The sequence below is a fragment of the Aythya marila genome (assembly GCF_965140915.1).
Source record: "Aythya marila genome assembly, chromosome: 1".
Classification (NCBI taxonomy): Eukaryota; Metazoa; Chordata; class Aves; order Anseriformes; family Anatidae; genus Aythya; species Aythya marila.
Window position 1 is genome coordinate 66,959,591 of NC_139042.1, and position 22,194 is coordinate 66,981,784.

General features: G+C 42.0%; 1 protein-coding gene across 4 annotated transcripts in view; it reads left to right on the forward strand.

Annotated features, from left to right (window-relative positions):
• The window catches only part of TBC1D8 (TBC1 domain family member 8), a 46,552-nt gene that overhangs the window by 5,435 nt on the left and 18,923 nt on the right, over positions 1-22,194 (forward strand). For 2 of the 4 annotated variants that reach the window (XM_082758913.1, XM_082758911.1), the window contains exons 2-5: positions 6,394-6,549; positions 10,529-10,647; positions 12,705-12,933; positions 16,371-16,611. In XM_082758913.1, coding sequence (XP_082615039.1) covers positions 6,394-6,549; positions 10,529-10,647; positions 12,705-12,933; positions 16,371-16,611 — 745 coding nt within the window. Of the gene's footprint in view, positions 1-6,393; positions 6,550-10,528; positions 10,648-12,704; positions 12,934-16,370; positions 16,612-22,194 lie in introns of those variants that run through there. The other 2 variants (XM_082758912.1, XM_082758914.1) reach the window with 2 other exon arrangements.

The window sequence follows — 22,194 nt, forward strand, 5'->3', positions numbered from 1 at the left end:
CCAGTTGGTGGCCTTCACAGCTCGTGGTGCTCTTATCTAACATAAACATAGCTTTTAGGGAGGCCTGAGTGAAAGTAACAACCTGCTAAACACCTGTGGTTTGAACTTTAAGATTGTATCAAGATGTAGAGAAGGCCTCAGATGTTCCTGCTGGGAGCAGCCACCTCTGGCAAGCAGCAGCTCCCTACCCAGTGCCCTGGGCTGTGTCCAGCCTCTACAGGATGAGTGGCATCTGCACCACTTTATTAAAGGCATCTGCTACGGGATGAGTGCAACCTGCACCGTTAGCTCCTTCCACTTCTGTGTAAGAAGTTCGTCCTGTTGAGTAGAGTACGCATTTTGCCAAGCTGCTGCTTTTATTTCCCAGACTTCTTTCCCTTTTTGCCTCCATGTTTCTGATGGGGGAGCAGAGGTAGTGAGCAGCAGTAAAAGGCAGCGCTGAGCTTCCGAGGATGCATTCAGAGGCATGCATCATGCTTTATAGCTTTGTGCTGGGGTGAGAGCCTGTTGCTGTCGTAAATCCTTGAATCCAGCATCGGTGGTGGTTGTGTCTAATAAAAATAACCCAGCCTGATTCAATAAAGAGAGCAAGTACTTAACGCAGGGCTTTGACATAATATAGGTGGTCCTCTTCTGAGTAGTCCTCCAGAGCAGCCACCAGTCATCACAGTCCCCAGAGACATCCTGATGTTATCATTTTTCTGACGGAGCCCCAGCTGCCTGCAGCTTCTGTGCCAACCGAGATGAACATCCGCTGGGGAGGAGCTGGGCATCTCCACTGGAGGATTTGGGTCCAGGTGCTGTGGTAATCCTCTGCCCATTTTCTCTGGAAGCCTTGATTTGGCAGATACACTAAGGCACACCTGTCCAACTGTGCTGGTTTCCAGTACAACGGAAACCTCAAGTCTTCTTTTTCTTTCAAGCAGACCAAGGAGAGCTGGAAGGGCAGTTTACTCTCTGCTTCAAATTTTGGCTGTGACCTGTTTGCTTGTAGGGTGGCCAAGCCATTACTGAAAATGCTGAAAGTGCAGGTTGGACCCTGACTGCTGTGTGACCTGTCTGGTTTTAGGAGAGTGGGTGTAAGCACATGCTTTTGGGGAGGTTCAGCACTGTGGCACATGGGTGAAAGAGGTGCCTCCTTGCCATGTGCATGCTGCACCCTACATTTTAAAAGCACTGTCAAGGTTTCTTACCAGCCAGCTGGAGGTCCTTCATGTTACTTTGCCTTTGAACTACACTTCACCCTCTGCTTTGTAATGGTTGTCCAAGTTTGTGTTAAGCAAATGGCCTTGGGGACCAGATACTTAAAAACAAAGTAAAACCATAGCACAGTATGGTGGTACTGCGATCTTCCTTGTGACTTAGCCTTTGATTTAACTCTGATTTATTTATTTATTTATTTGTCTGTTATGCAAATAAACAGTAATTGCTTTGCTCTTTTGCCTTTTTTTTTTTGAGGACTTTATTATAATATGGGTCCTAGACTCCTAAATGATCAGTCCAAGTCCCTCTGTCTCACTGCTGAAGTGACCACCCCATGTATGGGAAGGCATTCGAGTAGTTCTGAAAAGTTTCCCTTTAAGGTCTTTAAAATGTGATGGAGGCATGCAGAAATGGTCTCCTTGTTCTGTGTGTGTGGGGGTACCTTTACTTGTGTGCTGTTCAGCTAGGCGTAACTCTTAGTGTCTTGGGTTGTCTCTTGAGCATTGTCCTAAAAGGTGGAAGTAATAGATATTTTATATCTACAGGGACTTATATTTTACATCTATATATCTTATATTTTATATCTATAGGGCCTTATAGCAGTCTTCCAGTGCCTAAAGGGGGCCTGTAAGAGGGATAGTCTAGGAACTCTTTGTTGGGGAGTGTGGTGATAGGACAAGGGATAATGGTTTTAAACTAAAAAAAAGGGGTGGATTTAGATTAGATATAAGGAGGAATTTCTTCACTCAGAGAGTGGTGAGGCCCTGGCACAGGCTGCCCAGAGAAGCTGTGGATGCCCCATCCCTGGAGGTGTTCAAGGCCAGGCTGGATGGGGCTTTGGACAACCTGGTCTGGTGGGAGGTGTCCCTGCCCATGGCAGGGGGTGGAATTAGATGGGCTTTAAGGTCCCTTCCAACACAAACCATTTCATAAACCAGTTTCAGTTGATTAATTTACTGTATGCATGTTCCTTTGTCTAGATTAGTTATGGGCATGACACGGAATAACTTGTAATGGGATCTCTTATCTTTCTGTGGGGGTATAAGGAAATTTGTCTTTAAAGATGAAAAGCAGTGTGAAGCACTTTTGTTGATGCATCCGAGAGCCAGTTCTTTATAAAATAACCTTGACCTTTTTTTTTTTTTTTGTCAGTGAAAAAATGCTCAACAAGTTTGTTCTACATCACTCAGTTGGTATTTCCTTGGATAGCAAAATCTGATTATACGGTGCACGAAATCCTGCTGGCATTCCACTTAGTTACAGATTGACCTCTGTACAAGGGAGACACTACCTACCTGTTACAGAACGGTTCCTTGCTAATTTTTAAACTTGAGTTTATTTAAGTTTTTCAGTTCTGATTGATAGGCTCTCTTCTGAAAAGATACAGGCAGACATTCCCTCTGTCTGAAATTCAGCTTGCAGCTAGAGTGATTGATATATTGAGGCAAAACATGTCATTTCAATAAAGCTATTTCCTTTTCCACATCTTCTGTCCCCTCCTTCATATTTGTCAGCAGCATACATTAGGCCTGAGATGTATGTAGGAATTTTATCCTGGGGGTGTTCTTTAGGTGTGAAGAACCTTGCCCCTTTTGAGGAACCTGCGATGTTCTCTTGGTATTCTTTAGCAGACGTCCTTTCAAACGTGTGTCTGCGGCTTCCCGAAATGCAGTCCCTGCACAGTTAACTGCTTCCCTGAAATAGTTCTGCATCTTGGGAGGTCAAAAAGCTGACGAGAAGTTGGTAGAGTGGTATGTAAGGGGAAAGAGGTACTTGGAAGTTTAAGTTCCTGCCACAAGCCTTGTCCCACAAAACAAAAATCAGTGGGAGCTTTGCGAAAGAAACCCATGTAGCAGTCTTTCTTTCTTTTTGCCCTCTGCTTCTGAATCCTTTTAGTTTTTGACTAGCCTATAGGTATAACGGGTTTCACTGTCACTTGTCACTTGTCTGCTTCAGCCTAGCTGAAGGCATACAAATGCATCAGCATGTGCACCAGAAAACCTTTGTATAATTTATGTGTATCTGTGAGCAAGAGACCCTGTATATATTTTATAAGAGGCCCTTCCATGGAAGAAGCTGTTAGGACACTGAACGAGAAAGGTGCTTGCTCACAGGCTAGGTATTTTTCAAAGCATGTTTCAAAGTCAGTGAATTGTATCAAGTTTCTTGTGTGTTTTTCCAGGGATTTTTTGGTCGTTTAATGCTTTGGTGTTACTCCAAGTGAATATGAGGCAAAATTTTGCCTCTAGTTTTAGTCATTTTCATTCTACTTCAGTTTCCACTAAATTAGGATCAGGGGTGACCTTATCGCACTTCACAGGTACCTTAAAGGAGGCTGTAGCGAGGTGGGGGTTGGTCTGTTCTCCCACGTGCCTGGTGACAGGACGAGGGGAAATGGGCTAAAGTTGTGCCAGGGGAGGTTTAGGTTGGGTATTAGGAAAAACTTCTTTACCAAAAGGGCTCTTAGGCATTGGAGTGGGCTGCCCAGGGAAGTGGTGGAGTCACCATCCCTGGAGGTCTTTAAAAGATGTTTAGATGTAGAGCTTAGGGATATGGTTTAGTGGAGGACTGGTTAACATTAGGTCAGAGGTTGGACTCGATGATCTTGGAGGTCTCTTCCAACCTAGATGATTCTGTGATTCTGTAAATTATGGTCAGCCTGGATGTATTCATTAGTGTTGAATCCTTTTTATGCCCTTGCAAATACAGTCTTGGAAGGTCTTGTTCCCCCACTCTGCTTCTCTCAGTCTCTCCTTTAGGTTTTGACACTTGTACACCAATTCCACATGAGGCTGACCCCCTGTAGAAGTGAGGATGCTCAACTGTAGTCATGAGGCTGTACTGAACCAGCTTGCTGCTTGGGCTCTATTCTGGATGCAGAAGCAGCAGAGTAACACAGACCTTGGTTCATGTTGTAGCTATGGGTAATTTATGCAAGGGACACAATTTTTTATTTGCATGGTTCTTGGTTGAAGGAGGAAGCTTTTTCTTTTTTTTTGGTAATAGTTGATAAGCAAGATGGAAATTGTAAGCAGAAGTAAACAATGAGAAGAGGAATTGGTTTTTCGTGTCAGTTATTCAGGAACAGAAAAGGGAATTAATTTTGCATAGGCTAAGAAGTAAAAACAAATTTAGCAGCTCCTTCTGTACTTTGATTCAATAATTTGTAATTTCTGAAAACAAGTTCTTCATGAATCAGATGTTCATTAAGTGTTCTTACAGGATTTTCATAGCACTACCTATTAGCTGACTTTTTTTTCAGTGACTTTAGGGAAATTAAAAAGAAATCTTTCTCCTAGCACTATCATCAGGGGAAATCATGAACAGCACTTCGTAAATTTCTTTTTCTTTCTTGTAATGTCTCAAGTTTTTTGCAATTTGAAAGGTAGACCAGAGTTTTGCGCTCTGCATCCTTTGATCCTATCCTACAGGCTTTCATCCAGCTATTTTCAAGACTGTGCACCGAAGCTGATGCTGTGTTTTCTGTGAGCACGGATAATTTGCTACCTTTTGTACTTGGATGGTTTTATTTGTTTTTTGGTCTTGCAGTTACAGAAGGGCATGTAGCATTTTCTGGTGTCTTATAAGGTACTTTTCTCCAAATTCGGGTCCCCATTTTGAACAGATGGGTGTTACATCTCGACGAGCATTTAGCTGAGAAGCGAGTTGTTGCTGAATATCTCATGGTCTACTTCTAAAACGTTTTCGTATCCAACGTCTGTCTGGCTTTGAAGGCATGACCAGGGTGTGTGAATGCAGGGAGGAAGTAGGTGATGTAATTACCTCTGCTTTTGGAAGGTTTTTGGTGCCATTCGCGTGCGATTCGTACACCTCCTAGACCAGAAAGTGGTTACACTGCTGCTTTCTTGTGCTGTACTCAAATTAATTACCAGTGGCTTGTTGTCCAGGTGAGGAGGCATTGCACACCAGGACTTTGTAGGTCTCATTTTATTGTTCCCATTAATCACTTAGATAATGGGCTGGTTGAATGCAATTATAAAAACTGAAAGTGATGCCAAGGGCTGGCAAAACTTTTGGCCGGTTCATTTGTTGTTGAATCGATGGCAAAGGAGCAAAACTACAGCTGTAAATACAGCGTTTAGCTTGGAAAAATGAAACGTGCAAAGAAAAAGTGCAGTATTGATGAAAAGTTGTAGATTAAATCAATTTTTGTAAGTGATGGGAGCCAATAGCCAATGCTGTGTTACTTTAATATGCCAGCTTGCAAATCGTGGCACTTGAGTGACTTTTCCTTGCATACCTTGGTTCTGCCTGCTGGAGGAGGTAAGGGGAAAGGCCAGCAGCTCCAGCTGGCTGGTTGCAGTTGCTCCAACTCTCAGAAATCAGTTTACACTCTGTAAGTCAAGTGCCAGTTTGCAGTGGGATACTCCTACAAGCTTTCTTGGATACAGTTACGGGTACGCGAGATACAGGAGGTGGTGCATGCTCTTTGCACAGCATCACGTCCAGTTCTGAGCAGCACGCTTAGAGATAAGCTCAGGAACAATGAGCTGGTTCACAGGCATGACCCATAAGGAAGACGAGTGGCAACTGGGGTTTCTTTAGGACAAGAGAAAGCATCAAACAGCGGGGAACGATGTTGATACTCTTTCAGTACGTCGAGTATTAACATCAGAAACATCCGTGGCCAATTGCTCTCCGTGTTCCGGGGAGCAGGATTCATTTCCAGCGAGACAGTGCAGGATTGTGGTGGTTGCCTTGTTTGTTTGTTTTTGCTGTGAGAATACCTCATGGCAATAGTGGAAGGGGCTTGCTGGGAGGTGGTTGCATCTCGGTTGTGGGAGGTTTTGACGAACAGGTTAGATGAACACGGTTTATGGCACAGGTGCATTGATCCAGCTCCAGAGCAGGGGCCGGCGCGGTAACCTCTCCGGTTCCCCCAGGAAGGCTGCAGTTCTGTGGCTGTATGTACGTACACATGAGGCAAAACAGGAAACACAAAATCGCTTGTTCTGCTTTTGATCTTCAGATCTGGTTTGCCTCTTGCCTTTTGAGCCTGTGTGAATTGCCACACCGACCAGGGACAGAGCTATTGTTAAGTTCTCTATTTTAATTTGCTGGTCTGAGGTGCGAAAAGACTGGAGGGCTGCAGAACTGATGGCAGTGAAAACTGGCTCTAATTCTCTTTTTTTTTTTCCTCTCCCCCTTTTGCTCTGTGCGTGGCCGCAGGTCGCCTGGTGGGAGCCCTGGATGCCGTGCTGGACTCGAACGCGCGCGTCGCGCCCTTCCGAATTTTGCTGCAAGTCCCAGGCTCGCAGGTTTACTCTGCCATTGCTTGTGGTGAGTTATTGAGCGGATCAGAAGTTTACTGGGCCATAGCTATTGGTGAGTCACACACGAAAAAACCCGAACCGATTCTGAGCATGCTCAGCACCTGCATGTCCAAGAAGCTCAAGGTAACCCCAGCTGGTGGTGTGCTGGTGTGAAGCTCTCGGCTATAGCTCGTTTAACAACCAAATTAACCTTTGGTTAGAGTCCCAAGTATTCATCATGAGAAAACGTTAGCTGGGAAAATGAAGTTTCGATAGAAAGCCTGTTTAGGTGAGGGTGTTAGCGTTAATCTTCCGTCTGTTGCAAAATGGTGCGGTGCTGCTCGTATGCTTATCTTTTTGTACGGCAGTGAAAGTTCCTTACAGCAAGCAGCTATTTAGTCTTGGCTTTCATCAGTCTTGTCTTTTGCTTGCTAACTGTGAAATGCCTTGCAACATTTGATTATAATCAAGTATAACTGGAACGCTTAGAAGATCTTACGTGAGGTAGGTGATAAATGGAGTTGGCAGGGGAGAATGTCTAACTGCTGGGTCTGTTCTGCACTAATTCCTTTTCTGCAACTTTTGGAAGTCAAACCCATCTTCAGGAAATTGATGTGGATGGGAACTGCAGCAACCTTACTGGGGCATGTTAAAGGTCACCTGAATGAACACTTTACAGTCCTTATTTGACCAATTTGCAGTTCTCATCCCTTCTTCTCCAGTCTGCAAAATCCCAGCATTGAAATTTAGAGCAGGTTTTCCTTTCCTGTCTTGCATGGATCTAGCCACGAAATAGTTAGCTAATAGACATGCTGACATGCTGTTGAAGCTGTTTGGCACAGTAGCCCTTCAAATGATAGGGGCAATCTGTGTATTTGCACCCTGCCCCTGTACAAGCTCATTCAACATTTGTTCCTTGCTTCCAGCAGAGATCCCTCTGCATTTCCCCATTGATATTGGGATTTTTTCCTGTGCCAGACTTGTGTAAAGAAGCTTGTGTAAAGTTTGCTTGCTCTATTTTTGTTGTGGCTTGGTTTTCTTGGTTTTGCAATTGCTCTGTGCTTGATATCCCCACCCCTTGCCACCTCCCCTCCCTTTTTAAAAAAAAATAATGCTACCTCTTGGAGAAATTTAAGAGCTTCATGCTGTTCTAGTCTTCTGATGAAGCTGGTTGGCTTTCATTGTAAAAGTAAGTGTTGCTGTCAAGGGCTTCTTAATCATCTGAATGTATGTAATATTCCTTCCAGGGACTGATCTTAGCCCTGTCCACATTCTTTTTGCCCAAAGGTTTTTTGTATTAAAGGAACTACAAATCAAAAGCTTGCCTGGCTGGAACGGTTAAGGGTTTTGCTGCGATGAACTTATTTGATTAATGTTTTCTAGAATTCTCTTTTGCCCTCTTAAATGAATGCTCACCACTGAGAAAACAAGATTTACGGTAATGGAGTGGAAGGCAAAGGGATCTGTTTTGTATGCCGTAAGGGCATGACACGTACGCCGCTGCCAGAGCTGCACAGAAATTAAGAACCATGATAGCTGGAGCTGTTTCTGAGTAATATCTCTGTTGTGAAACCCTGACGTGAGCATCCAGGGGAGAACGGGCTTTGGCAGCAGCAGTTGGAGGAACAGCGTGACCTGACCCTTTTCTTAGAAAGCTGCAGCTCCGCACGGGACTTCTCCTCTCCCTGAGGCCCTGCAGGAGCCCCAGCACAGAAGTGGCCATCGCTGCTTGCCCAGCTCTTTGCTTTGCATAAACACAGTGTTAGGGTCTCGTTACTGGATTTGGAAAGGGCAGAGAGTCAAATGAAGTTCCTGCTATGTAGCAAGGACAAGGAGCAGCTCTAGCAACTCCTTCCAGTCTCCCGCTGTAACTGCATTAGGGATAGCCATCATGTCATTAGGCAGTTAATTAAAACGACATTTTCCAATTGGATGTTGGCGCTCCTGTGTTCCAGGAGCTGCAGACTGAAACGATAATTAATGCGTAAGGGTCATATCTGTGTTACAGACTCTTGCAAGTCTCTGAGGGCTGCTAGGAAGCCTGATCCATGCCCAGCACGCTTGTTCTGGCAGAGCTGTTTCAGCCCAGATGGTTAGTCATCCTACAGCAGCAAGGTGAAACAAAAACCTTAACCCCAGCCCTAGTGGAGATCCACTTAGGTCTTTCCTTTCAGAAGGCTTGTGGGCAAAGGAGGACCACAGGGAACAGCCAGGTGAAATAGTCTTTAGGAGAGGGACAGCAAGGTATTGCTGACAGAGGGGTTTAAAGAAGGGAATATGAGGAGTTGAGGCAGTGGTTAGACTGAATACACATTTGGCACAGACACATAAGGTGCATACAAGGTGGAACAAAATGCTGTGCAGAGCATTGGCATGGGCAGAGGAATAAGGAGAAGGTTGTCAAGGCTTGGGTGAAATCACAGGATAATTTTAAGAGTAAGCCAAGAAGTGTAAATTAGAAACGAAAGGACCTAAAAGGTTGAGGAGCTAGAATGACCAAATAAAAGGGGCAAAGAGATCTTTCAGCATCTGAGCACAACCTCTGGAGGTACCTGAATGCAGGCAGGAAAGAAAGCAGTAGCCTCAGTGGGGGACAACCACTACATGTGGGGATGCTACAGTGAAAGATGTCTTGCTTCTTATTTCCCAAGAGGTAGCCCACCAGCCCTCCCATATATTTGTTGTCTTTCAGGTATCCCAGACACACACAATCAACTCAGTGTTTTCTTTGTGCAGCCATTTCAATACAAAACAACTGTTTCTGGTGTCCTTAACAATTGATATAATCTGATTTCCTTGCAAAGAGGCCATTTAAGCGTCTCTTCTTTCTTGATTTTTTTAAAAATCTAACCTTGATTAATGATATTTATGAAGTTCCATCGCAAGACCTTCCTGTCAAGGAAGTTAAAGCTTGGAAAGTTTCCCTGCCACTTGGCATTCTTTATGGAAAATGGAGCAGAGGAGGGTGGAAAATTCTTAGCTAAATTTATCATTTCGTGTTGTGAAGCAATGTGATGCATCTCCGATGGACACACAAATCAGATTTTGAGATAATGGGTCTTCTATCTGAGATTAATTTTATAATTATATTCCTCTACGTTTTGTATGTCTCTTACGTCAACCTCATTTTCTTCTTTCTTCCACTAATAAGGCATAAGAATAAACAACTTAGTCTGCCTTTACTTTTTTTCCCCGTGTAATGTTTAACCACTGACCGGTAAGAGCTAGAGTGCTCAGATTTTCCCTTAATTGTCCTCCGTGTTGCCTCTCCTGCACTAACTTTTCTGTCATAAGGAGATGCAGCAGCAGTTCAGGTTCAAGCAGAAGCAACCAAAGTAAATAGGTTTCTTCAGTAAATAGGTTATTTCAGTAAATGACTGAAATAGTGTTCCTGGACTTAGAGTGAACACATGAAATTGGAAAATCTTTATTTTTCAGGGATTTTCTGTTCACTGTTTTTCTCCCCCAAACTGTAAAATTGTGCTCTTGCAGACCTTCTAGGTGTTCTTGACCCAAACTCCTTTATTTGTAGATATTTAAGTATTACAGAAAACTTTTCAGACAGGATGCAAATTACGACTATGTCATGCGTGCATGCTTGTGTGATAGTTGTGTGTGTGCATGTCCATACAAAGGGGGGGGAGAAAGGAAGATCAGGGACCTTGGGGAACAATACATAAAAGAGCAGTTTATGGTGGCTGCTTGAGGAATGCCATGTCAAAATAAGCTGTATTCTAACCTATCAGTAAGAGGTTTTGCTGTTTTTTCTGCTTCGACTTTTAATGCAGTGTTTGCTGGCTGAGAACGCTTGAGAAGATAAAACTGAAAAGCACTAGAACTAATTTCCTAAAACAATAAGGTTTCTGTTTTTCTCTGGCTATACTGTTACAAATTAGACCTTTTTGACCTGTTTGCTACTAAGAGTTTTGAGGTTGAAAGTTCAGTTTCTCATGTTCTCTTACAAAATAGTCCATTTTTTACTTCTTTTTTTTTTTTTTCTTCCTTTTGATTTTGTAGGATGAGTTTTAATGTGTTACTTTTTAACTTTCTAGGTGCCACTGCAGAGGAGATAAATCAGCACTGGGAATGGCTGGAACAAAACTTGCTCCATACTTTGTCTGTTTTTGACAATAAAGAAGATATTGTTAGTTTTGTCAAAGGGAAAGTAAAGGTAAGGAAACTGCCTCACTTTTGCCCAACTACTTGTGATGTTTTAGAAATAATGTCAGGAAGTTATTGTCAGTCATATTTGGTTTTGTCCATCTGAATATTGTTATTTTTTTGTGTGCTGACCTAGCTACTGTGTTCATCCTGAATGCAATTAATCATCCAAAGCACCTACTTTTCTTCTTCACGTTTGATTTTTATCAGTGGTCTCACTAATCTGTTTCCAGGCAGACTCGTACAAAGCAGGAAAATGTTTATACCACTGCATTTTCATACAGTACTATAGAGGTAGCAGCTTCTTGTACAGTAAGGACTCTTAAATCTTATTTTGGCCAAGTCTTACCGTTGGCATTGCAGTGCCAGCTGTGCCTCCATGGGGAGCAGGAGGACCTCCCATCTGAGCAGGCACCTCACCCACGATGTGACTTGTAAACCCAATTCATTTTGATCTGATGTGGCTGAAAAATACCTTTTCTGTCATGCAGCTGGAAGGATAACAGATGTATGGCCAGTTTCTGTGCAGTGGTTAGAGATAGGTTATACCTTGTTTTTCTCCATGACACTTGGACCTGATGTGGCTGGCATCCTTGCATCTCCACTCGTATTTCCTTGGAAGCTGCATGGTCTCAAAACTGAACTATCTAGTTCAGTCTTTATCACTCCCTGTCCCTTTACAGCTTCAGTGCTCTTTTCTTCCCTGTAAGAGGCTGTGGTGACATGTAGGTGAGCATGTAGGTGAGCTTTCTTCAGCATCTACTTTCAGCTCCTTCACCTCTCCAAAACATTGTTAGCCAAAGTGGCTGAAATCGTCGTGGGCTTCACAGGGTGTCGGCGTCACGGTTGGGGACTGCAGTGAAGGTGCTGGCTAGCTGCATGGTGCCTGAGTGGGCATCTTTTTAGAAGAGTAAAGGTAGAATTTAAAAATTGTAGGGGAATTGGGTGATAAAGATAAGGCTTAAAATAATACCAGCACATGCAGTAAAACTTAGAAAGCGTGGCCTCCAGTGTTCTGCTTCTAAGAAAACACATGATCCAAGAGGAACTTGTCAGTGGCTGGCAGTGATGCAAGTCTCATGGGCACTGCTTTAAGTCAGGTCCTGCTGCAGGCTTCTCCTTGGTAAGAGTTTCATTCAGTGAGATGCTCTCCACTCTTATACCCACTGTTTTGGTCCAGAAAATATATGGGAACATAAATGTTTCCGGCAAATTGCAACCCTGCTGCTACATGTATGATCTCAGTGGGTTCTGAACTTGGGGAGGAGAGGGAAAACATCGCTGTGCAAATCTTAGTTTTTATCCTGCTATCTTAAAAAGCAATTTTGGCATGCTGCACCTTGCTGAAAGGTTAAACTTGCTGTGCCTGCTTCTGCTCATGGTGCAGAGGCTTGCTCTTGGCACAGAACATGGATCTAAGTTCTCTGACAGGCTTGAATAAAATTAATCTCTCTCAGTAGTGCTGTGGCAGCTGATTACCTAGCACAGCGGATATTTAAAATTCTTCAGGTTTCATTACTTAATTTAAGCCCAGGTTTTGGACTCTGTCCTCTGCCTAACTCTTTTGTTGTAATACTGCTATTAAAATTCTCAGCACTTGATTATAATATCCATGGAGATGTTCTTGAAGTCATTTATAATGGTTTAGAGCATGTTAGAAGTTATTGATGTCTTACTGCATTGCTTCTTCATAGCAAAACAGTGCTGGTCAGCATACAAAAATGTTCCTGTATCTTTTCTCTGAATACAGCAAAACCCAGCAATCCTAAATTGTAATGAAACTGTAAATATGTGGCTTTGCCAGATAGACTGAAAACCAACAAAACAACAAACTCCCCCCAAACAAAACAAAATAAAACAAAATCCTAAAAGTCTTGATTTGGAAGCATTCAAAATGTATGAGATGCAACCACTGCAGAAATGTATCCATTTGTGAGATTTGCAAATCTGCTGGAAATTATTTTTCAGAAAGAGCTGTGCTATTAAAATTTGAATGAGTAGCTTGTAGTAACTTGCTTGAATGTGAATGCTGTAGATTTATCATATGTTATCTTGTTATTGAATCAGGCTCTGATTGCAGAGGAAACAAGCAGTAAGCTTGCTGAGCAGGAGGAAGACCCTGAAAAGTTCCGAGAAGCCCTGGTGAAATTTGAGTCCAGATTTAATTTTCCTGAAGCGGAGAAACTGATCACCTATTATTCCTGCTGCTGTTGGAAAGGAAAAGTTCCTCGGCAAGGCTGGCTTTATTTGAGTATCAATCATCTCTGTTTTTATTCCTTCTTCCTGGGCAAAGAACGTAAGTGTAAATATGTAAGAAATCTTAACACTACGGAGAGAGATAAACATATCTGGTTTCGAATGCAAAAAGAATTAGGATTTTTATGAGAAGTGTAATTCTGCTCTGAAGTTTCGTTTCTGAGATTTTCATTATTCAGATGAAAGATCTTGTTTAATTTGGTTTTCACTTCATCCTTTATGTTTACATTTTAGCAGTAATCCAGTAGTAAAAATGAGGCTGCAAGAACACGCAGGCACGGTTGCTCTCCAGTTCTTTTTCTTTTCACGTGAAGCAGGCTTAAAATGTAGCAGACCTCCTACATCTTCTCCAACAGCTAGTTTTACTGCCGAAAACGGTCAGTCAGGAACTGTCCCTCCCACGTTGATGGGAACACACCAGCAGCCGCTGTCAGCACCGCCGCTGCGAGCGCAGGGACAGGCTGCAAGGCAGAAAAGGAAGCGCTGGCTGGGGAAGAGAGCGTGGTGCTAGAAATGTGTGAGGCTAGCTGCGGGACTGAAAATAGAACAGGAAGCACAGCAGTGACATTGGTGCTGTTCTGAGTCCTCTTCATCCTGCTGCAGCTTCACTGAGGACGGTAATATAAACCTCTATTACTGTGAGTGGAGCAAGAATTTATAAATCAGTGATAGCAGTTAGGAAAACACTAGCATTTACTGGCCAGGTTTAAAATGGGGCTGGCTAGACAAAACTGTAGATTTAAAAACAAAGTGCACTAACATAAGTGTAAGAAAGATAGTAACTGGCAATTTCTAGGACTTAAAACATACAAGGACATAGCTAGAGTTAGAGGTTCTTTCTTCCTATTTTATCTCAGGCCAGTTATTTTGTCATATCTGCAAAAGGTGGCAGAGTTAGATTTAAAATACGGATAAGTTTGTTATTCCTTATAAATACAGAAGTTGAGTTTTGCTTTATCTTTTCTTTTTGCAAGACTGTGGTGGAGTTTCTTGATACATTATAGATATCTGAGTTCTCTTTTAATCTCCTTGTTTTCTGTTTAGTCTCAAATAATATCCTTTGTGAATTGTTTCTCCTTGTTATCATTGCAGGCTTTTTCTCATTAAACTGGAGATAGCCAGTCTGCCAAAGCACACAAAGCAAAAATAATGCTTATTAATGATAGATAATGGGGGAAGGAGGAAGTAGGGAGAAAAATCCTTTATACTGTTCCAGAAGTTTTGTTTATGCAATATCACAGATCATTAAATGATACTGGAAGTAAAGCATCGCACTCTGCTATTGAAGATGAAATTGTTTCTCATCCCTTTCAATAATAATTCATTATGAAAACACAAAGAAAAGCCAAAAAAACTATGTGTTTTCAACCTTTTACTTTGAACATGGAAAAAAAGCTGCTCATTCCCTGTTCCAGTCAGTGGCATTGCCTTTGTGTTCCACGTGTTTTCATGGAAATGTGAAATCCAAAAAAACTCCATAGCTTGCTGGGAAGCATTCATGTTGAGATGCTTCCCAGCTCACTGCTTCTGATAAAGATGATGGCTTCTGTTTGAAACCCAGTATTTTGACACATTTATGAAATGCTTGTATTACATCGAATACTCCCGATTTACCATAGTTCTGCTTACTGCTATTTGAGAAGCTGCTACTGCTCATCTGTAGAATGAATGATTTATTATCTTTCTTGTTTTCAGGTAGCAATCACAAATTAAATCTGGCTAAACCTGGTTTAGAGAATATTGCTAATAAATCACATGTATTGTGTTCTTTCCCTTTCTTTTTGGGGAAGAAAAAAAAAACACCACCACAATATGAGAGTTTCAATAAAAATAGTTCTTTTATGTGTTTTAACTCCATAAAAATTCCCCGAAATTGTAGCCTGAAATCTCTTTATAGGCAAAGTGCTAAATCTCCTGCTTCTGGCAAGTCTGTTGCCTGCTCCTTGTTTTTATTTTATGTTGAAATGACCTGGAATGCAATGCTGGAACCTGTTTTCAGCTTGTCATGAAATTTATGTGAGCATAGACTACATGGAACATATTTTCAGGACAAGTCCCCTTTTATCTAAGCTTCGAAGTATTTGCAGAACTTGGGTGGATTAGAATGTCAGATTTCTTGCAAGGACGTGCCAGGGTTTCTTTACATTTTTTTTTTCATTAAACTTCTTCTTTTTTTTTTTTTTTTTTTTTTTTAACTTGAAGACTTTGTACCTTCTGTCAGAAGTCGGGCCCGTTCCAGCGTGCTGTGCTGTTTCTATGACAAACACTGCACAGGCTATACATTTTTGACCTGCGTGAACAATGGTGCTATTGCTACAGTGCTGGTTAATCTTTCTTCCCTTGGCTGTGCCGATCCAGATGACTCTGGGACCATTCACAAGAGTTTGTGGGTGTTGACGCAGCTGTGCTTTATTTAAGTAAGAAGAAATTTAACCTGCAAATAATCTCAACAGCTGTGGTTCTTGTAATACAGAAAAACTTGCTGAGGGTAGCCGCTTATAAAACTAATGATCATGGATAAGTGTCATGTACGGATGACAATGCTTGTTATTACTGTCTTTTTATTATTTTATTGGCATCAGGAGACCAGCCAGGGATGTTAGGGAGTATAGTCTTGAAGTTTATTGGCACAGAGAATACTGGGAAGCGTCCAACAGTTGAGTATAAATTTAATCTAAGCCTTTTTAAGTCTTTTCCAGCCTAATTTCTGTCCAGAGATTCATAGGAGAGTGGAAGGTCACGTCTTTTAGTGGATATGTAAAATAAGTTGTCTGTGTTTATCTGATTTGCTGGAGTGTTTAAGTATAGAGAACAGTGTCCTCTACTTTTTCTTTTCCATAAACAACTCTGACTGCATTTAAAGTTTAGGGCAAAATCTGCCCATACACCTTTTAAGGAAAAAATAAGCAGAATGGAAATATCCCAATGCCTATGGGGTTTTCTTTGATGATCTGTTTATAGTAGTCTTAAACCCTATAAAAAGTCCATGAGCAAAAACTTCCTTTTGCATGGTAGTTACCTTTCTTTTAAATTTAAAATACTGTCCATGTAATTGGAATAGGTTTGCCACCTGCCTAAAACATTACTTCTGGAAGATTACAGACCCTTTCCCTATTTTCTTCCTACTCTTGAAACCCACTGTTCCTTCTGGTAGTAAAGAAGAAAGCTGCAGAAATGACTTGGTAAGAAGTTTAGAGCAAAAGCTTGCAGCAGGTTTTTGGCAGACAGGACTCCTCAGTCTAGCATTTCTTATGAATATAGGTGAAATTTTGAGGGGGGGGGGATTCTCAGCAAGGCAGTCTTTTGGAATAAAGGCACATGGGCATAGAGTAATACCAGGTGTTTCATCTTTTCCTTGGTCTTTAAAGATGATTCTCTCCTCTGTTGTTTGCATTTCCTTCTGAATCTGTTTATTTCCCAAATATGATCAATTTAAACAGAACTTCTAACACGCTTTTGGTCTTCCTGCAACGGCAGTGAAACTTGTCATTCCTTGGGTTGAGGTCCAGAAGCTGGAAAGAACCTCCAACGTCTTCATGACCGACACCGTCCGCGTCACCACGCCGAACAAAGAACGCGATTTCTCCACGTTCCTCAACATAGCTGAGGCATTCCGCATCATGGAGCAGCTGGCAGATGTGACGCTCCGAAGGCTGCTGGATAACGAGATCTTCGAGCTGGATCCAGGCCTCCAGGATCCTACTCAGATTACCAAGAGGTAAAAAGCGAAGTTGTTCTTTGTTGTGTGAGCGGGGGGTCGGGAATGGGTTTCGTGGATTGCGTTGTTGGCTGGGTAAAGCTTTAAAGGCTTACCTGATTGGGGAAAAACAAACAAACAAACAAAAAAAACCAACAGATTTTATATTGTACTGCAGTATATCATGAAATTTTGTGTGCAAAATGCTTTTTTTTTTTTTTCTCCCATTTTTATTTTCTTCCTTTAAAATCATTGTAGTTTTTATTTGGTTTAAAATTACTTTTCCTTGTAGAAGGGGCAGTAATTGTAAAATTATTGCTTTTGATGGTACCTGATACACGGAATGTCCTACTAGGACATCCTACTAGGACTAATCCTACTAGGATTGCCACAGCTGATTTAGCAAGCAGTTGTAGGACCCAGAAAGACCCAGGCTGTTGCAACAGAGTAATGTGCTGATGCCAGCTCTACCCGCCGCATCCCTGAAATGCATCTCTGCATTCCCCTCCCACGGCAGAAATGCACTGGGTGCTCAGGGAGAAGATTAGTAACTGTTTCCCTGGCAGCAGCACAAGACAGAGTGTTGTATATTTTTGTGAAAGGAAACGGCAGGGAGGAATCTTAGGTGGGCAGAATGTAATATCCAAAGTTGGGATTTGCCTGGGGCACCACTGTCAACACGTCAGTCTAAAATACGTGTTTTCTGAATGGAGTGTGTCTGGAGTGCTTATCCACTCCTGACTCATACCATTTCCTGCTCTTCCTTCCTATCCTGACAGAGGTGTGCAGGGAATTAGCCAGGTGTTCCTTCCAGGGCAAAACACAAGGAATGCACAGTGTCATTTCCCAACAAACAGACACATGTCCAGTAGCCATTATATCGTTTCTGAGGGGCATTTTTGCAGCTGTGTTGCACGTACTTCTCAGCTAAACAGTTCTGCAAAGGTTCATAAAGGCTTTAAAAGCAATTAGACTTACTTTCCCTGTAATTTCATACGTACACACTGTCAGGAAAATGACTGACACCAGCGTTTCATCCATGATACACCATCATTTGAGATATTTCTTAGACTGATGCAATCTTGAGCAGCCATGAACTTCCTCACAGGCTTTTTTTCATAGCTTGGACTCCTTTAAAACACAAGGGCTGTCATTGTTTTTCACCATGTATGTGTAACTGGATATTGTTAACATTGCAGGCTTTTGGCCAAAGAAATGCAGTTTATGTACTTTGAGTAATGTCAGATATGACTTTGAGTAATAGGTTGCATTGAAGCCCACTTCCATGCCTTACAGTTCCAACACCTTCCTGGTTTTGGGCTGAAAAGTTAGAACCACAAAAGAAGGAAAGTAAATCCATAAGAGATGTAACAATCTGAGGGAGATGTTTTCATCATCTACTGATTTTAACTCATTGTTGCCTCTTCCCAAAGAAGTCTTTGAATCAAATATATTAACTGAACAGGAAACTAACAAAACCAAACCAAAACAACACAACGCCAACCTAAAGTTACAATTACAGTGAAAAGTATAACTGCAATAATACGGGGGCTCTCAGGGAATCAACCTGTAAGTACCTCATGGGATTTTTGGGAAGTTGTATGTCTATTGGCAAACAAGCAACAGAAACCATCCCACACGTTTATTCAAACAGGTTTATCTCTTTCCTTCCAACTTAAAAGGAAAAAAAAAAAAAAAAAAGAGGAGAGGCATGGGGAATAGGAAAAGACAGGATGAAAATGTGATTGCTGGAGAATTCCAGGGCAAGTTTTCTTAACCACACTGATGTGCTGTTAATGAAGGTAGCAGAAAGGAAAAAATGGAAGATGTTGAAATCCCATTTCCTCTGTGGGAATTAGAGAGGTAGTGGCTGGATAAGCTCTTGTTTCTGGTGCCCTTTGTCACACTTCAGCAGCTACTTTGATGTGATGTGATTAAGCAAGAGTGTAGTTTGAATAGTAGATAAACTGGTTTTTAATACTAACATTTTTTGGGGAGTGAGTTCTTTTTTTTGGTCTGTGAGGTTTTTGTTGCTGCTTTTTTTCTGAAACCATTGTAGTACTACAAGAACAATTATTTTCCACTTGACATTTTCCCTAATAATTATCTTTGCTAATTCTTGTGCATGATTAGGTAGCACATAGTAGTGCATTAAAATGAAAGCAGTAATGCACACATCATTAAAATTATTCCAGCTGTGTCACATTAATCAAGTTGCTTTAGATTTCTTTTGTTTCTTTTGCAAGAGGCTCATCTCAATATCTTCATTTAAAAAATATATTTTTAATGTCATTGCGGACTGTGTATTATACATTCTGAAAAACAGAGCTGCTGCTCTCCCTGAGGCTCTTGGGGTCATCCTGCTGAGCAGTGCAAGGACGAGACTCTGAGAGGCTGGCAGATCAGACTGGCAGCCTGTGACACGAATTGTATCGTGGCCACAGTCAAAGAAGTTAATATACAAGTTTCCATGCCACTTGATGAAAGAATAAGGCTTGGAACAATGGATTACATAGGGATTAATGGCAATTAAATTAATTGCCATAGGGAATGAAGTAAAGGTGTTTGATAACTGTAAATGCCATTTCTTGCAGACATATTCAAACGTGTCATACAGTTTTACTGGAATATGAAGTAACTGTTTTTCCTTCCTAATAAGAAGGTATCTAAAAACTCTGCTATACTTTTCTTGTGCTTCTTATTTCCATCTCTTTCAGGACATAAGAATATTCATTGCATTTCTTAGATGTAAAGAGGAAATTGGCCAGAGCAGAACACAAGATTTAAAAGCTTAATGCTGGTGTCAGTAAGGTTTCAAAAGTAGAATACATTTTTCCAGGCTCTAACCAGCTTGGTTTCTTTTCTTCACGTCTGACACTGAATTGCCAGTAAGGATGGCTTTGCTTTATATGAAAGCAAAGAAGGATTTTAACACTGATCTAAGCTGAACAGAAACTGTTTGAAGTATTTTGAATCATGAATATCACTTCAGTCTGCATTAATTCCACGAACACCATAAACCTTGAGGAACACGGAAGATGTGTTGAGGAAGAATCTTGTTTTATTCCATCTGCTTGGCAAAGGCAGGGTTTGGATTATCTCTGCATGTCATTCCTGACAGATGTTTGCCTAACCTGTTTCTAAGGATTTCCAGAAACATAAATGCCAGAGCCCACAGCAGTATTTCACTGCCATACCATCGTAAAAGCTTTCATTTTTTCTTACTTGGATCTTTCTTGTGGGTTTTTGAGTACATTGCTTCTTGTCCTATCCAGTACTGTGGAAGAGATTAGATTTCCTCTCTTCAGTGCAACCATTTGTGCATTTGGAGATTGGTTATGCATCTCCTTTTGCTTTCCTTCTTTAAGCTGCTCTGCTGTAGTTTATCCTGACGATTGTCACCCATCCTGTCTTTAGCCCTTCTGGTCCCTCTTCTCGGGACATTTGTCATTAATCCTGTAGTGCTACAAGCACGCAATGGCAGGATACAGGAGTGCTCCTGGCCCAGCTGTAGCCCCAGGACTGCCCTGCTGCCTCTCAGGAGCCGAAGACTTTGCTCTGCAGCCTGGTGCAGCGGTCCTCTTCCTCCCAGCAACATCAGGCTGCTGGCTTATCTTTGGTTAATGTTTCCTCATAACCCTTCTGTCTATTTTTTTTTTCTGCACCATCCCTCCAGTTTGTGAGCACCGTCCTGAATTCTGATCCTGTTCTTTTGCTCATTTGTCTCTGTCAGGCTCATGTCATGTGCAGGTGCAATAACAATGATCTTTGCTCCATGGTTGCTAATGAAAATCCTGAGCAGAAGCCAGTCCAGGACAAGACGCCCAAGGAGGTCCTCTCCATGCAGCCTTCCACTTCAACAGTGAGCATTTGAGGACTGCCTTTTGGGCACTCTTTTTCAGCTGGCTTGGTACAACAGCTTTTCACTACAATCTAGTTTTATTAGTTCCTGTGTGAGGAAATATTAGGAGTTTCATAAGGCATGGCTAAAACATCTGTTGCATTTACAAGTCCAGTGTTCCTGCTACATCAGGGCATTACTTTGGTTTAACATTTGTCCTGACAAGTCCACGTTGGCATTCGTCAGATGACTTTTCCTGCCTTGCTTGTGAGAAGCCTTCCTTGCCACACGAATTCAGTGGGTTCTCCAACAAACAAGATGCGTATCGCTGGATGTGTCGCTTTCAAAATCCCAAGAGTTTTCTGGAGTCTGAATAGCAAGAGCAGGGCAGCAATCGTGCTCTAAAAGCAGGAGGTCAACTAGTTTGTTCAGATTTTTTTTTCCTCGTTTCTGTTGCTCAACTTTATGCCATATAATTCTTCGTCTGGCAACAGGCAGTGAGTGACTCAGCAGGGCTAAAATCCTGCCAACTTGACTTCTGTTGGATTGAAAGCAGAGAAAAAAAAAACAACAACATGCAACAGCAAGGACATCGTTTCAAGTGTCCTGATACTTTTAGGTGTTTTGTTAGTTTTGCGTGCTATTTCCTTTCATTTAAAACTCTTGGAAGGCAACTTATGGGTCACACACACGAGGAGTTATCGCAGTTCAGACTTGCAGTCCCTTTGAAGTGCCGGAGGCGGAGGCCGTGCGAGAACCCCACAGTGTGCAAGTCAGGAACTGCATTGGGAGAGAACTGCTGACTTTTTTCTGAAAAGCAGGGAACAAAGCAATTGCATCCTTTAGCCTTTTGTTCTTCTGATGCGTGTATAAACATTTGATCAACATATTTCTACGTGAGGATAGCTTTCGTTCTTTTCTTAGGTACTGCATTTGCTTCAAAACCAAACCACCTTGAAAATGGTGAAGCTGGAAATAAAATTTTGGATAGATTGGGCAGCAGGTAGAAAAGTTGTGTGTCTGTTCAGTGCCGCAGGTATTGTGGAACTCAAAATGGAAGCTGCGGGACCTGGGCTGAATTTGCTGTTATCCTATTTATGCAATTGGCTGTCTTGTTTAAGAGCTAAATTTGTTAGTGTTTATTTATTTATTTATTTATTTTAAACCAGCCCTAATATTGTTTGTCCATTTCTGAAGGCAACAGATTATGATACCCCCTAGAATTTATCTGCCCAGCAGGAAATATTGTCATGGTGTGCCACATTATAATAAAAACCTTTAATTTCAGCCCGCAGCAGTAAGTGCTGACTCTATTTCATTCCTCTACTACCATTTTTCTTTCTGGGGTCCCACCCTGCAGCAGGCTGGCCCCTCTTTCAGCACTTCTCTCAGGAGTAAAGTGAGGTCTCTGAGGTGACCCCGTTTCATGGGTCATGGGGGACAGGCAATGCTGCGGATGCTGGGCTTGGCAGTCTTCTCCCATTAGGTGATTTGGGGCAGGTGGAGTTGGGTGCTGCGCCCTGGTGAAAGTTGCTTGACGAATTTACTTGGTTTCAAATATGGAAAGTGTCGTGCTTCAGTTAAAAACCTGTAGCTAGGATCTTGTCCGAAAGGAGCCTGCAGCCTCCAGAGATGCAGCAAAATCCTAAACACCCAGAACTGGACAGAAGCTGCAGATTTTGGAGCATCAGAGTCAACTCCTAAATAACAGACAACCTCTGTCTCAACGGAGCTCCCATCCTTGGGTATAATGCATCTTTTGG